The sequence below is a fragment of the Lissotriton vulgaris genome, chromosome 5 (assembly GCF_964263255.1).
Source record: "Lissotriton vulgaris chromosome 5, aLisVul1.2, whole genome shotgun sequence".
Taxonomy (NCBI): domain Eukaryota; kingdom Metazoa; phylum Chordata; class Amphibia; order Caudata; family Salamandridae; genus Lissotriton; species Lissotriton vulgaris.
Genome location: NC_141693.1, coordinates 1,263,238,440 through 1,263,253,816, shown reverse-complemented (window position 1 = coordinate 1,263,253,816; position 15,377 = coordinate 1,263,238,440). Strand labels below are relative to the sequence as shown.

The 15,377-nt window shown below is 42.1% G+C and overlaps 1 protein-coding gene across 1 annotated transcript in view; it reads left to right on the top strand.

The window, feature by feature from the left end:
• The window catches only part of TSHB (thyroid stimulating hormone subunit beta), a 155,450-nt gene that overhangs the window by 70,702 nt on the left and 69,371 nt on the right, over positions 1 to 15,377 (top strand). The window contains exon 2 of the mRNA XM_086920341.1: positions 13,705 to 13,867. Within this exon, the coding sequence (XP_086776467.1) occupies positions 13,706 to 13,867 (162 nt within the window). The 5' untranslated portion in view covers position 13,705. The remainder of the gene's footprint in view (positions 1 to 13,704; positions 13,868 to 15,377) is intronic.

Here is a 15,377-nt window from a genome sequence, read left to right as displayed (position 1 = left end):
TGCATATCAGCGAAGTTGAAAGAACTTGACCTGTTGAGCGCGTCCACGTTGTAAACCACATTTGTTACACAGCAGTAAGTAAAAAGAGCTGTGTGTATTAGCAAAGTTATCCTAAAATGATTTTCTGTGCGTGTCAGCGTGAGGTTGAGAAGCAGGACTGACTTTTATTTTTTTAAACTGTGGTAAAAGCTGCGTGTATCAGCGAAGTTAAAAGCAATGACACACGAAAAACAGAGGAGAACAAAGGATTAAGTTTTCTCTACTGGTTGTGAGGCAGCAAGCTCCCGAAGTTATCCTAAAACAAATTGTTGTGCTTGTCAGCGCGAGGTTGACAAGCTGGACTTAGTTTTAGTTTTTTAGTTTAAAAAAACAAAAATAACAATGGTGAGAGCTGTGAGTATCAGGGAAGTTAGAAACACTGACACACGAAAGGTAGCGGAGAACAAAGTATTAAGTTTGGTGATCTGGTTGCGAGGCAGCAAGGTCACGCCACTCCATCATGCGCCACAATGTAGTCAAAGCCGGAGAGAGAGGAGAAGTGATGATGTGACGAACGTTGCGTGTGTGAAAGGTAATGCGCATTTGAAAGAAATTATCTGTCTTGCCTCGAGCTCAACCCAGGTGAAAAGCGTTACAAGTGTTCATGAATTTTATGAGTATGAAGGGGTTTTGTTTCAGAGGCAAAGCAGCATGATAGATAGTAAAGTCACAGCAGACTAGATACATGAAGCAGAGCCTCCCAAGATCGGTATGATCACATGGAAATGTTGCGCGCAATGGGAAAGTAAAGCACGTTTGACAGAAAATAAAATGTAGCTCCAGGCTCGGGCGCTCGCCAAGAGCGAGGCGCTTCAGGAATTCATGAACGAAAGTTCATGCTTGTCAGTGTAGTGAAGACCAGAACAACAGGTAAGTTAATAAAAGCTTTTATCATAAAGCACACTGACACCAAGGTACGTCTTACTGCCAAGAGCCCTCGCAGTAACTCCTTTCCCAACTGTCAATACCCTTGCCAGCGTTCCAGATCAGAACACACTGATGTCATAACACATGCAGCATGAGGCGCGTGCTGGTACATTGCCTGGACCAGTGAACAAGTAAACACAACACATCTCCTTATTAATAAAACAAAGCAGGGCTGTGTGGAACCAACAAGTGAGATATCTTGGAACAGAGATGAGACCAACCGCTAATCGTGTAACTTAGCTATTGGTTTGACCACTCTCACAAATCTGCCCACAGTAGGCTCGTCATTTAAACTGATGTCCCGAGCCAAAAGATCTTCATCAACAGAATCATCTAGATCAACATTGGTATCACTAGTGGTCTGATATCCTTTGTAAGCTTCCGATAACTCCTCGCTCAACCTACTACTACTGTCATCAAGGATCAATGAACTGTCAGAAGTATGCTCGCCCCCAGCAGATACATCATTTGTACCTGAAGATACATCATTTGTACCATGTGGGTGAGAGCCTCCACACACCTCACGATCCAGAATCCAATCGTAGTCTTGAGCATAGGAACTATCTCGGTCAACAAGCATGCACTGAGAATGAGACGTGGCCACCCCATCTTTACACATTGACAATGAGGAAAAATGCCATGTTTTACCACAACTCAGTAGCGCAGAATTACAGAAAGCTTTCTTGACTTCCATTGGTTATGAGTAGTGATTCTGCCCTTGGCTCGAGCACTTCGATTTCTTCACTCTAACTCTGTCTCCCACCTGGATGAAAACCTTTTTACAAGCATGATTGGAGTCGTAGTATTTTTTCCCTACAATTTGTGACTCCCGCAAATTTCTTTGAACCTCCTCGGGGGACCAACACTCTCTCTTGGGGATTGCCCAACCCACATTATCCTTAGTTATTGGGTTTCTCCCTCTAAAAAGCATGAAAGGACTGGCACCCGTTGATTCACAAGGAGTTACCCGGAAAGCCCAAAGATTGTTGATGAGTTGCTTTCTCCATGACAGGTCATTTTGGTTAGCTAGTTGAATAACCCCTATAATTACCCAATTGAACTTCTCTACTGCACCATTACCCGCAGGATGGTATACAGAAGTGGTTTTATGTTTGATTCTGTGTTTAGTAATGAAATGTTTAAATACTGCAGACCATTGTCAGATACAATACAATTTGGGAGGCTCTCTCTAAGGAATAACTTACGTAAGAATCCCACCACACTTTTGGCCTTCGCATTCTGGACCACTTCTACTTCTGGCCACTTAGAAAAATGGTCTACCAACACAATAAGGTACAATAATTCATCGTGTTCTCGAATGGGTCCACAAATTTCAATCCCTAATCTGACCCAGGGCATGGATGGACATGAAAGGGGTTGAAGGGGTGGCCTCAATGTGTGTTTCGATTCGTCAGAATTCTCACATGCTACACAATTTCTGACACTCCTTTCAATTTCGATGTCATACCCGGGCACCAGTACGAGTTTCTGACCCTGCTCTTGGTTTTACCTATGCCAAGGTGCCCCACATTGCAAATCTCAAGTAGTTTGGCACGTAAACACTTGGGAGGAAATACCTTGCCATTCCTCAGTACCAAATCTCCTTCAACGGACAGTTCATCATTGAGTTCCCAAATTGAGTGCAAATGTTCAGGCACCCTTTTCTTCACAGGCCAACCAGTTCTTATATATTTTTTTACTTCAAGGAGAACAACATCTTCCTCCATAGCTGCAGACCAATCTATACCAGAAATACATGGTATTTCCTCTACAATGTTGGCTATGCAAAAAGTATCAATGTCCGAGACATGGGCATCTGTGTTGGGTAAAGGTAAACGACTTAGACAGTCTGCAACCTGATTTTTAATCCCAGGAAGATACTCAACCTCATTGTTAAACTCTAGCAACTTCATGGAGATGCGAGCTAAAGGGGGGGGGGGTGCAATTTAGAGACCCTTTGTGGAAAGTACCTTTACAGACCCTCCAGCTTTTCGCGATTTCGCGATTTGCAGAAAAATCGCGAAATCGGGTGAGTACCGCGATGGCCGCGATATTTACAATTATTGCCGCGATAACTTTAAAGAAAGTGTCATCAAAACAAACATTGCCCTTTTATTGGCTGTTTGAGCACATGTTACTACTGCCGCCGTCCAGCCGTCGAATACCTGCTGCCTCCCACTTGATAAGATCCAATCCTTTAGCCTATGTGGCTTTGATGTGCAAATGCAGCTGGCGCCTCGCTCCGGGAACAGGACTTTTACTCTCACCATGACGCCTGAGGCTCAGAGAGAGTGTCGATCGGCTCAGGCTGCGGAAGGATGTTATCCGTTTTCTGCTGCCCGTGCATTTCTTGGCACTAATGTCTAGAGAAAGATTGCTTAATAAATGTACAAGTGCAGGTGGACTGAGTGAGGAGTGCCTGCTGAGCACGCTCCATGCCGTACTGTCTTTTTGTTGAATTTTATTGTTTGTGTAAAACTGCTCTTATTGTGATGTCTCGGCAAACGCTTGCCTTCTCAGAAAGCAGGATTAGGAAATGGCTGCTTGACTTGAAAGGAGTGTTTTGTGTATGTGGGCTTCTGTCCATGTCTGTGGGTCAGAGAGTGGTCTGCGATCCGTCAGATAATTTTTATTTAGTTTGTTGTTAGTGAAGCCCCTGGCGTTTTTTTTTCCTGGGAAAATGTCCTGCTACATTTCAGTGTTTGGGAAGGTGGGAGATTTGCAAAATAAGTCAAAACACTCGTAAGGAAATTATGTTTATTTTTCTAGTACGTGGGAACTGCAAATTGTGAATTTATTACTTTTTTCTGCCTTTTTTTTAGATTATTTCTCCAGTGATTTCAAAAATACAACTTTGAACCTTAAATTACATTTCCTAAGTTTTTCCAATGCCTTTAGTGAAATGTGCAAAGTTTTGCACAATATTTCAAGGACATTTGTGGAAAGCAAGTCCTGCAATTGTTTACACATTTAGTTTTCATTTTTTAATAAGATTATCTGTTCCAAACTGCCTAGGGAACCTGCCTGTCGATCATTAATTAAAAAAAAGAAAAGTTCACAAAAACTGGCCAATATTAATATTTGAGAGCATTTACAGCTAAGAACTCATAAGTATTTTTACTTTCTTTGGTCCTCCGCTCCTGACCAGGTTTCCCTCCATGCAACGCAAATAGCAGTGGGGCGCCCTAAGCAGACCCTCCAGGATTTCGCGATTTTAGATGAAGAATTGCAATTCCAAGGGATAACAGCCTTCACCTGTGGGCTGCTTCCTCTATTCCATATCCCAGGCTGCCTATCCAAAACGGAATCCTCTGCTAAAACAGTTTCCATTGATTTAAGGCTGAAAATGAATGATTATGAGTAAAATAAAGTGCCGCAAAAATGCCGCTAAATTTCCGTATTTGTGCCGCTAAATTTCCATATTTGTGCCGCTAAATTTGCGAATCCATGCCGCTATATCCTGGGGGGTCTGCCTTTATTAGAGGTTTATGATCACTTCTTAGGGTGAACTTGTAACCCCATATGTACTGCCTAAAATGAACCAAAGCCCAAGCACACACCAGTGCTTCTCTCTCAATCACAGAATATCTTTCTTCTGTGGGTGTGATGGATCGTGAGGCAAAAGCTACAGTCACCTCTTTTCCTTCTTCAGTAATTTGTGACAGTACCGCTCCTAGCCCCTTATTGCTCGCATCTGTGGTGACCATGCTGTGGAAAGAGGGATTGAACCCTTGGAGGGATGGAGCTTTGCAAATATCTTCTTTAATCCTTATAAAGGATTCCTCACACGTGGCACCCCACTCGAATCTGTTCTTTTGTTTGATAAGTTCTCTTAAGTGAAAAGTCTTTGCAGAAAAATTACGCACAAATTTGGCATAAAATTCCGAAAGGCCTAGAAAAGCTCTAACTTCCTCCTTGTTCTTGGGTGAGGGAGCTTCCCTAATAGCCGACAACAGTTCTTTTTTTGGTTTTATGCCACTGCCATCAATTTCGTGTTCCAAATAAGTAACCTTATTTGTAGCAAATTTACATTTACGCAAATTGGCCGTAAGGCCATGGTGTTCAAATACCCCCAAGACTCTGTTCAGTTTCTCATCATGTTCTCTTCTGGTGGTGCCTGTTACCATGATGTCATCCTGAAAAATTAAGAGATTTTTTTCCTCCTTAAAGAGTGTACTCATTAACCTTTGGAGGTATACACCTGTTACAAAGCATCTTTTACAACTACCTACTATTACAACGCATACCATTACAACGCATTGCGCTGGGGGGCGCGCTAGGATAGGGAATAAGTATAATTTACTATCCAACACCTTCCCTAGTGTCCACGGGGATTGGAGTTAGAATAGTAAATTATACTTACCACTATCCAGCACCTCAAAGCGCTATGCGTTGTAATGGTATGCGTTGTAATGGTCGCGTTGTAATAGTAGGTAGTTGTAACGGTATGCGTTATAACATGGTACATCCACCTTTGGAACATGGCCGCAGCCGAAGCAAGTCCGAAAGGTACCCTCTTAAACCTAAAACATCCCAAAGGCATTACAAACGTGGTGAGGCTTCTACTCCTGGGATGCAAAGCCACTTTTGTGGTAGGCTGAGCTTAGATCAATTGTGGAAAACCACTTAGTATAGGAAAGCATTTCACTAATCTTCGGCAAGTGAAATTGATCAACCAAGATGTTCTTATTGAGGTCGCGTAGATCAACACATACACGGAGCTTGCCGTTGGATTTTTTTGCGATAACCAAAGGCGAAACCCACTCCGCTGATTCTACCAGCTCAATAATACCCTCTTTCTGCAATCTCTTCAATTCATCTTCTACTTCACCGATGATAGAAAACGGTATGTTCCTAGACTTGTGTATGCAAGGAACGGCATTTTCTTTGAGTTTGATCTCGTGAGCAAAACCTTTAAGTTTTCCAATTTTCTCGGAAAACACCTTGGCATATGTTTTCATAAAGAAATTGTTACACTCCTCCTCAGTTTGTACAATAAGGACAGGATGTGGGCTGTTAGTATCCAGAATTATTCCTAATTCTCCTTGATCGATCCATCCTAATACAGACGGACCGACCTTGGAGATATACAGTTTGCCTAGCACTTGACGAGACTTGAACTGAAATTGTAATTCCCAGAAACCCAACATTTCGATAGGTTCATATGTAAAAGATTTAGGAAAAATATCAGGACTTTCTAACTTTCTGCCTATAACAGGAACAAATGTTTCCAACCACACCATTTCATTAACGATGGTATAAGGTGAACCTGAATCAGCAACTATTGAAATGTCCACCCCACCAATTTTCATGTGACAAATTGTTTTTTTTTCCTTTTGCTCCCTTCATCCTCAACATTCAACACAAATAAATTCATATTATCCTCATCCGAAGAGATAATATACTCTTGTTCATCAAGCACAATTGCTTTTACGTTTCTTCCCCGTTTCTGCTTCTTCGGACACATTGCAATGAAATGCCCAACTCCACCACAATTTGAACACTTTTGCCTCAAAGCTGGACAAGATTTGTCATTCGCCAAATGGTATCTGCTACCTCATCTAAAACATTTTCTATCATCAAAAAGCTTAACTTTATAATTTGAATCTTTTTTTTGTACATAACCAGCACATGGTTTGCTGTTTGAATTTTTAGAAATTATTACTTTCGCCACAGTGGATTTGTCTTCCGTGGAAGATCTTTCTTCCTGCAACACAGCTTTTGCACATCTACCAGTGAGTTCTGTACATTTAACTATTTCCACTACTTCCTCTAAAGGCAATTCGCCTTTAGCCCACAATTTCTCCTGAACATGTTTATTAGAGGACCTCAAGACAACTTGGTCGCGAATTAATTCATCATGTAATGCCCCAAACCTGCAAGTAAGCGCTAAGTTTTTCAACGCAGCCACATAATCTTCTACTGACTCCTCCGAGGGCCTGTTTACGTTGAAAAAACTTAAACCTGTTAACTGAGATAGAAATAGTGGGCTTGAAATACATAGTTAAATCTTCCAACGCAATTGTATATACATCACCTACTCTAGGTTTTTTGTTAATACGATTGTAAATTTTCATAGCTTTGGCACCTAAACAATGAAGAAGAATTTTTTTCTTTTTTTCAGGAGTCAATTCTTCTTCATCTTCAAAAGTAGACATATAGTTCTCGGAATATTCTCGCCACTCTTCCCACTTAAGTGCATCATCACCAGTTGAAGGATTGAATGGTAGTGGGGGGAGACAGATTCCACACATTACCTGAGGCCATGACTGTAGAAACAGAAGAGAAAGTACTATGGACAGCTACATTTGTGAATAGCGCATGAGGTATAGTCCAAAATGTGTATCTCTGCCAGGTGACACGTTGAATGGTTCTTAAATGGTCGAATCAGAAATATATAAGTGTGAATCTGCCGATGGATGTAATAAACAACCCAGGTGTGTGTGTCTCTGTTGCCAATAGTTATTCACAGGAAATGGTGTGCGTGTCACCGTTGTAGGAAACACGCTCTGAATATGCTAACAACAGGAGTGCGTGTCCGCTGTAGTGGACACGCTTAGATATGCCACCTGCAGGTGTGCGTGTCGCCGCTGGGTACACACTCTAAACCTTTTCCTGTTAGCCTTTAAACAAGAATTGGTGTGCGTGTCACCATTGTAGTACACGCTCAAATATGCCGTAAACAGGTGTGTGTGTCACCGTTGAAAATTCGCTCAAACTGCACCGTGGGAAATGCGCTTCTAAGTTGCAGAAAGAATTGGTGTGTGTGTCACCGTAGCAGGAGACACGCAAAGATAGAAACTCCCTTTCAAAAATGGCCGCCAGACGTCGATCTACGTATGCGTTCCAACGACGTCATCACTCTTCCTCACAGGAATGCGCCGTTCGCCTGAGGTGCGACGTTCACAGGAGCCCTAACAGGAATGCGCCGTGAGTGAAACCACCAAAAAAAACTTCTACAATTGTCAGCATATGGCCACAACAGGATCCCTTAAGGTGACAGCACCCTCCACTAGGGTTTCCGACAGCACAAGAACTCAGGAACTCTGACAGTGCGCAGAAAGCTAGCCAGCAGACGCACTACTCACCGGCCTGCTGATCGGTGAAAGGAACGAAGTACGAAACACTGCTTGCAGAGATGACCGACCTCTCAATGCAGGACAACCGAACTGCCGCCACGCAGAACTTGCCTTAGAAGACGGAAGGACAACACCGGTTGCGAAAGAAAAATCACACCGCCAGAAACTCCCCGAAGACTCCACAAGAAACCGCTGGAGAAGTGCTGGAAACACCTATAGATGACTTGCAGAAGGAAAGCGAGAATGCCAGAGCTCGCCAACTTGAAGACGTCCTCTGATCAAAATGTGGAACAGCTGACCACTCGTGGGTTCGTTGTGGTGTCAGTGATCCCGTATTGTCGCCAAATTTTAGTGAAGACCAGAACAACAGGTAAGTTGATAAAGGCTTTATTCATAAAGCACACTGACACCAAAGTACGTCTTACTGCCGAGAGCCCTCGCAGTAACTCCTTTCCTAACTGTCAATACCCTTGCCGGCGTTCCAGATCAGAACATACTGACGTCATAACACATGACACAACAGTCAGCACAATCATTTCAACATTGCTCAATTGCTCAAGTTCTCAATTTCTTTCCTCCTCCAGACCGCACACAAAAGAGTTCCCTTTTTATTTTAAATAAAAGTTGTGCTAGAGGATAGCACAAAAGAAATACCTTGAAAGTGGGAGGCAGTAGAGTCGCGCACAGGTTAGATAGAAAGTACAGTACCTTAAAGTTTCAAATGAAACTAAGCTATGTTGGGACGTCTAAAAACAAATAAATTCTTCTTGGTTGATCTTGCGTGGGCTGAATCTTCTCAGGTCGTCGCCTTTGTAATGAAGTACATCAGGCAGGAGTGAAGAGAAGAAGTAGTTTATTGAGTTCCTTATAAAGATAACGTCCTATCCACAAGGCTCCCAACTGCAACTCACCCAAAGTGCTAAGAAACCGGACCAAGTATTCTACATTCAAGAGCCTAAAGGAAAATGCATTCTACATAGATTTGCACCATTATACATGAAGCATTACCAGACGCATCCTCCTCCTCCTTGCGACGAACAAGGTAATGTATCAGTGATGAGCAACTACAACAGTCTCAGTCATTGAACGGTTTAAGATTACAGAGAGCAATCAATAGCTATTTCCAAAGTAAAAGCTGTCCATGACATACAGCCAGAGCTTGCATGGGGCAAATGCCACCTGAGGCATGGATGCGATGTGCCCACTGTCATCCTACTGTGCAGATATAGGAGAGGCAAAAGAAGGATGCGTAGTGGGCATGTGATGGGTCAAAGAGGGGAAATTGGCTCAAAGTGGATCAAAAGATAAGAAAGCAGCAGCAGGTAGATGACAGAATGGAATCTGGTGCATGTAAGATGAGAGTTTTGTTTGACGAGGCTAAGTGAGGTGGCAGAGGCAAAAGGAGGACGAGTTAAGGTAACAGTGCTCGCAAAGGATTAGAGAGAGGGAGGGGAGTTGTTGGAAATTGGTTTACTGGTTCAAAGGGGAAAACCCTTATCAAGCAGAAACCACTACTTTTGACAGGGTGAAACATACACAACCCCCAAATGAACCATGCTTAACCCTCTGGTAGCTTGGAACAAAAGCAGTCAAACTTAACTTAACAGAAATGTGTAAAGTATTTATGCAGCACTAAAAAAAAAGAATAAAATAAAAGCACAACAAAAGAAAAACCTTTAACCAAGTTAGAAAAATAGAGAAAAACTCAATAAGTTATTTGAGATGACAATCCAGTCAGTATAACCAGAAATATGCAATTTAAAAGTTTAGCACAAAGCTCCAACTGTGGTTATCTGGTTGCACCGGAGTGGGCAAATTCACGAGTTCAGGCCAACCACGATGGAGTGTGGGCTAGATACGGATGTATGTTGTTACAACGCATACTTTTACAACGCATACCTTTACAACGCATTTTTTACACCGCAACATCCATTACAACGCATTCCATTACAACGCATGCCATTACAACGAAATCTTTGAAACGACCTTTACAACGCATTCCACTACAACGCATACTACATTTACAACGCATACCATTACAACGCATACCATTACATTGCATATATGGTAAGTATTGGAGAGTGCAGGGGTAAAAATTACCATTCTAACTCCAGGGGGTGCAACAGTAGGGTAAGTGTTGGATAGTGTAGGTGTACAAATTACTATTCTAACTCCAGGGGGGGCAACAGTAGGGTAAGTATTGGATAGTGTAGGGGTACAAATTACTTTTCTAACTCCAGGGGGTGCAACAGTAGGATAAGTGTTGGATAGTGTAGTATGCGTTGTAATGGTATGCGTTGTAATGACTTCGTTGTAATGGTATGCATTGTAGTGGTATGCGTTGTAGTGACATGCGTTGTAATGGTTGCGTTGTAATGGCATGCGTTGTAATGGATGTTGCGGTGTAAACGTTTTGTTGTAAAGGTAGTGCGTTGTAAAATTTGCGTTTTAAGTGTTGTTTCCCGCTAGATACAGGGACCAAGTTATGCCAGCTGAACAAAGTACCTTGAATCTTGGTCTGCAAAGCGTTGTGAGATCCTGCATCGAGTTTGGATCACACAACAGCGGTTCTGAGGAGCTGAAGGGCTGCAATGTAGTGTCCTGCATTGCCATTAAGGATGTTGTTGACTAGGGGCTTGCGATGCAAAGTCCTGCTTTGAAGATGTGTCATGCTCCAGTGGCTCCAAAGAGCTGCGGGGTTGCAATGTGAAATCCAGTGTCAGAGATGTGTGGCACTGCAGAGGTTCTGATGCAGCTGCAAGTAGATTCATTGGTCTGCATCAGTTCTGCATGCAGGACCATAGATGGGTTGACAGAACACCAAGGGTCCACGGCTGGGGTGGCACCAATTGGATGGGGTGGGCAGGGCTAGACTCAGAGCAAGTAGAGTCCAGTTGCTGCCTTTACTGTCTCTGAGGCTCCAATCAGGAGGCCAGCCAACTAGCCCATTTAGTCACGCTGATGGCCTGGGGATAAAGAAGCAGATCCAGTCCTTTTAATCAGGCAGCAAGCAGTAAGGCAACAGAGTAGCAGTCCTTTTTGTAGAGCAGCACAGCAATCCTTCTGATTTTTCCACAGGTCCGGAGATGCTCAGAAGATTTGGATCTGAGCATCCATTATTTATAGCTGATGCCAGCTTTGAAGTAGGCGAAGGTTCTGGAGGTTTGCACCCCAGAGGTCTTTGGAGGATGCTCAGACAGAGCCTTTGTGATGCTCAAGTGATAGGTGACAGCTCTTTGCCCTCGTCAAAGAGACAGTCCATCCTGCCAACACCTATGTTCCTTTGTCTCACTGTCTGGGAGAAATACACAAAGACCAACTGACAGCTACACCTAGTCATGTGACTCAGGAAACAGGCTGCAGGCAGCAAATGGTTAGGACAAGAAAATGCCAGCTATCTAAAAGTAGCATTTTCAAAATTGTGACTTAAAATCCGACTTTCCCAATAAAGAGAGTTTTGATTCCAATTCTTTAGACACCAAACTTGACATTCCTACCTGCTCCAAATTGAAAGCTGTCACCTATTAAATGAAATTAGTTAACCCAATGTTACCCTATGGGAGTGCAGTAGTGAAAAACAAAGAGTTTTTCACTACCAGGACATGTAAAGGCTAAATGTACATGTCCAATGCTTTAAATACACCTCACTGTGCCCTATGGCTGTTTTGGGACTACACTAGGGGAGACTTATATGTATTAAAAACGAAGGTTTAGGCCTGGCAAAGAGTATTTTTTGCCAGGTTGAAATGGCAGTTTAAAACTGCAGACACAGGCTGTAATGGCGGGCTGAGACATGTTTAAGCGTGCTAATTAATGGGGTGGCATAATCAGAGATGCAGGCCCACTAGAAGATCCTGACTACATATAGTACCACTTTAGAAGGTACTTACAAGTAAATTAAATGTGCCAATTGGGTGTAAGCCAATGTTACCAGGTTTAAAGGAGAGAGCACACACAATGTGTAGCAGTGGTAAAGTGCAAAGAGTCCTAAGCCCAACAAAATCAAGATCAGCAAAAATGGTGGGGCAAGGCAAAATGTTGGGGGGGCAGACCACCTTAAGGTTGACAGGTCTTACAGGAGTGAACACAAAGTTGGTCAGAGACGGCACTACTCACAATATATAATAGGGAGGATCAAGGTGTAAATATGCGAGTGAAAGAAGCTGTGCACTCGGCAAATAAAAGAAGAAAGTAAGGCAAATGGCAGATGGCAGGCAGCACAATGCATGAAATGATCGAGATTGGGAAGCAAAACAGACACTGGTTAACAGGGAAGCAATGCGCATGAGACATTAGACAGGGAATCAAATCACAAGATGGGTGGATAGAAACAAGAGGCTGTGAGAGCAAATATTGTGCACAATGCGATCGCCAATATTTATCAATGGGTAACTTCATGTACTCAACACCTAATAATGAGTTCTTTCAACCTCTTATTATTTTGCCCAATTAATGGAGCAATCACGCATCTCTAAGGTTCAAACGCAATAGAAGACATAGTTTACCAAATAATTCAATATTCAGGGCTTTCTAGCTTATTTCCCACCCTTTGCTTTTACATGCTGCGACACGTTGTGGGCAAGAGTGTGTTGCTGCAAGGACCTGCCTCACGCATACAGAAGGCCGTTATGTAAACCAAAAATGAAATGGATAGAAACGAAAAACTGCAGTACGCTATTCATCTCATACACACAACAAAAACAAAGAAGTACATGGGGGAATTATGCGCCTTCATGTGTAACTGGCATATGCTTGTTTCAATCAGATACATATGCCATCCAGATGCATGAGACTACCAGATGCACAGACAATGCTTGTAGTAAATACTCAGATGTGCACTATAATTATGTCTTATGGTCATCAAATTAGTCCTGCAGACTCATGTAAGCTGCCATCAATGTATTTTCTCATTCTTTACAGTGCCCCTAGATGATGTTGTTTTCTTGAGGGACATATTTCAACGTCTGTGCAAAATATATTGCACTCAGACCTCACCTACGACACATGCACACACTGTATCTGTTGTAGCCTGATTCTTTAAAACTCTTTAAGACTGCACGATGTTTTCTGGGGTGGCGCAGAAAATTCTCACGGAAGCCCAAGCAAAGGAGTCTGAGCAAGAGAACGACCACACTGTGAGATGGCTTTGAAAGGGCGGGCTGATGAGACCGGGTTCCCAGTTTTAAAGCCTATCCAACGCCCCAGCCTAAAATGTCCTGTGCTGCCTCATGCATAGACCAGGTTCCATCACAGGAGCCACTTTATTGTTCGGCCTAATTTCCAGGAAGGTTGCTTCCTAGGTGGGTAGTAAGAGGTTCTGGAAAGGGGACAGGGCTACAGATATGAGGAAACTTTTATCTAAGAAGAAAAGTATTTATTCGTCACGGTCATACTTCTTCGTTTCAATGGGTAATGGACTTTTGCTTCATATGTTTGTGTTGGCTTATTGGTCGGTTTTCCATGCTCTTTAGACATACTGATGGTTTTTATTGAAATCTTAGAGTAGCTCAAGCAGGGCTACTCTGCATGTTTCCAACAAAATAACAAATGGCTCCAGGAAAAACCATTAAAATCAGAGCTCCCCACTGCTTGTATGATAATGTAACCATTTGACCTCACATACATACTTTACATGTTCTTGTTTCTTCCCCAAATGTAGAATGATGAACATCTTCATCGCATCAATAATCTTTTGCCTGACTTTCAAACAAGGTATCTCGTTCTGTGTTCCTACTGAATATACCATGTATGTGGAAAACAAAGAGTGTACCTACTGCTTGGCCGTCAACACCACAGTTTGTGCTGGATTCTGTCACACACGGGTAATGTATTTAACCCTTATTTTCAAGGAAATGGTATTACATAGTGTCTCATTTGATACTTCTGGAGATCCATGTCTACAAATAATATTATCTATGTATGGGACTTTTATGTAAGGAATTATCCTATGTCTTTTTTATTCATCTTTATCTGGTCATATCTCCCTTCCCCAAGTTCAAACAGATACATCAGTTTCATTTCGTGCATCTTCCACCACCCAGAACTTTCTTATCATAGAGAATTTGAGGACATAAACTGCCAGTTGACCCAAAGTAGGGAGGTGTCCAACGAAAACGTTGGTGCTAAAGTTGGGATAAAATTGATGTAGCAGTGCTGAGCTTTCCTCCTGTTGTCCTGAGAACGGCAGCCATAAAGTCATACATTCCAGTGAATGCTATCGAGCATGAGTTTTTTTCTTGCCATCACATACTTGCATAAATGTGGCAAACTTTGTGAGGGCAACCAACCCAAGTAAATCATCAAAGAACCCACTACAAATCTGAAATTACAATATGTTTTCACTTATCAAGTGGTATCTACTGTTATGGATTGGTATTATGTTATCATACTCATCATTCTTGTTTTAGTCCCTCTGAAAATTCTCTGAAGCAAAGTCTTATTGTTTTTGTACTGACCAATTTTTTCCAACTGTACAAAATGAACCTTGGTTATGGGATTCCTTGTTCTCATAATGGCTTACGATGAAACACGCACCACTAAAAGTGTGTTGTGCCTAAATCATGTTTCCTGTCTTTCCAAATGTAATTATTTGGTAAATCAAAACCAATTGTATACTGTCCTTAATGACACTGTTACATACCATACTAACGTTCATATATGCCTAGTCCCCTGTTTCTTTAAGACTTTCCTCATTCCAATGTAAATTGCACAACATTGTCGATGTTTACTCTTTTTGTATATTCTTCAAATTGCAATATTTGATGCAAGAATTGTATTACTTTATGAATTCTATCACAAGAGGCCTGTAGCGCAGATACGGTAATACCATATTTAGTTCTTCCCACTTCTTTCCCAATATAACTTCTTTCTTTCTTTTCTTTTCCTTTCTAAATCTCTTCCTTTAAATCTACATCTTAATTTCCTTCTTTACTTTGCATTTTTATGTAACATTTTCTTATTTCTCGTATCTCCTTGCCGGTCTGGTTTTACAGCACTCACTCTCCTCTACCCAAGGTGCCAATGAGCGGCTTTAGCATCTGGTTGAAAGCAGATTTAAAACAAGCAATAGTAATGCCAATAGATCTGTTTTACAGATGAAAGTGCCTTTTGTGTCATTGGTGGCTTTAGACAATCAATAAGTCAATAAGGGCCCTGTGACATTATTTGTGGTAATTCTGACAACAACATTAATGTCCTCAATCATAATTCCACTGTAGACTCTCCTCCTGCTTCAGACAATACTATGGCTACTGAACCAAAGTCCAGATGGAAGATTGGGACATGGAATGTGACTGGTTTGGGCTCCAAAATAAACAATATGCATTGGCTGGA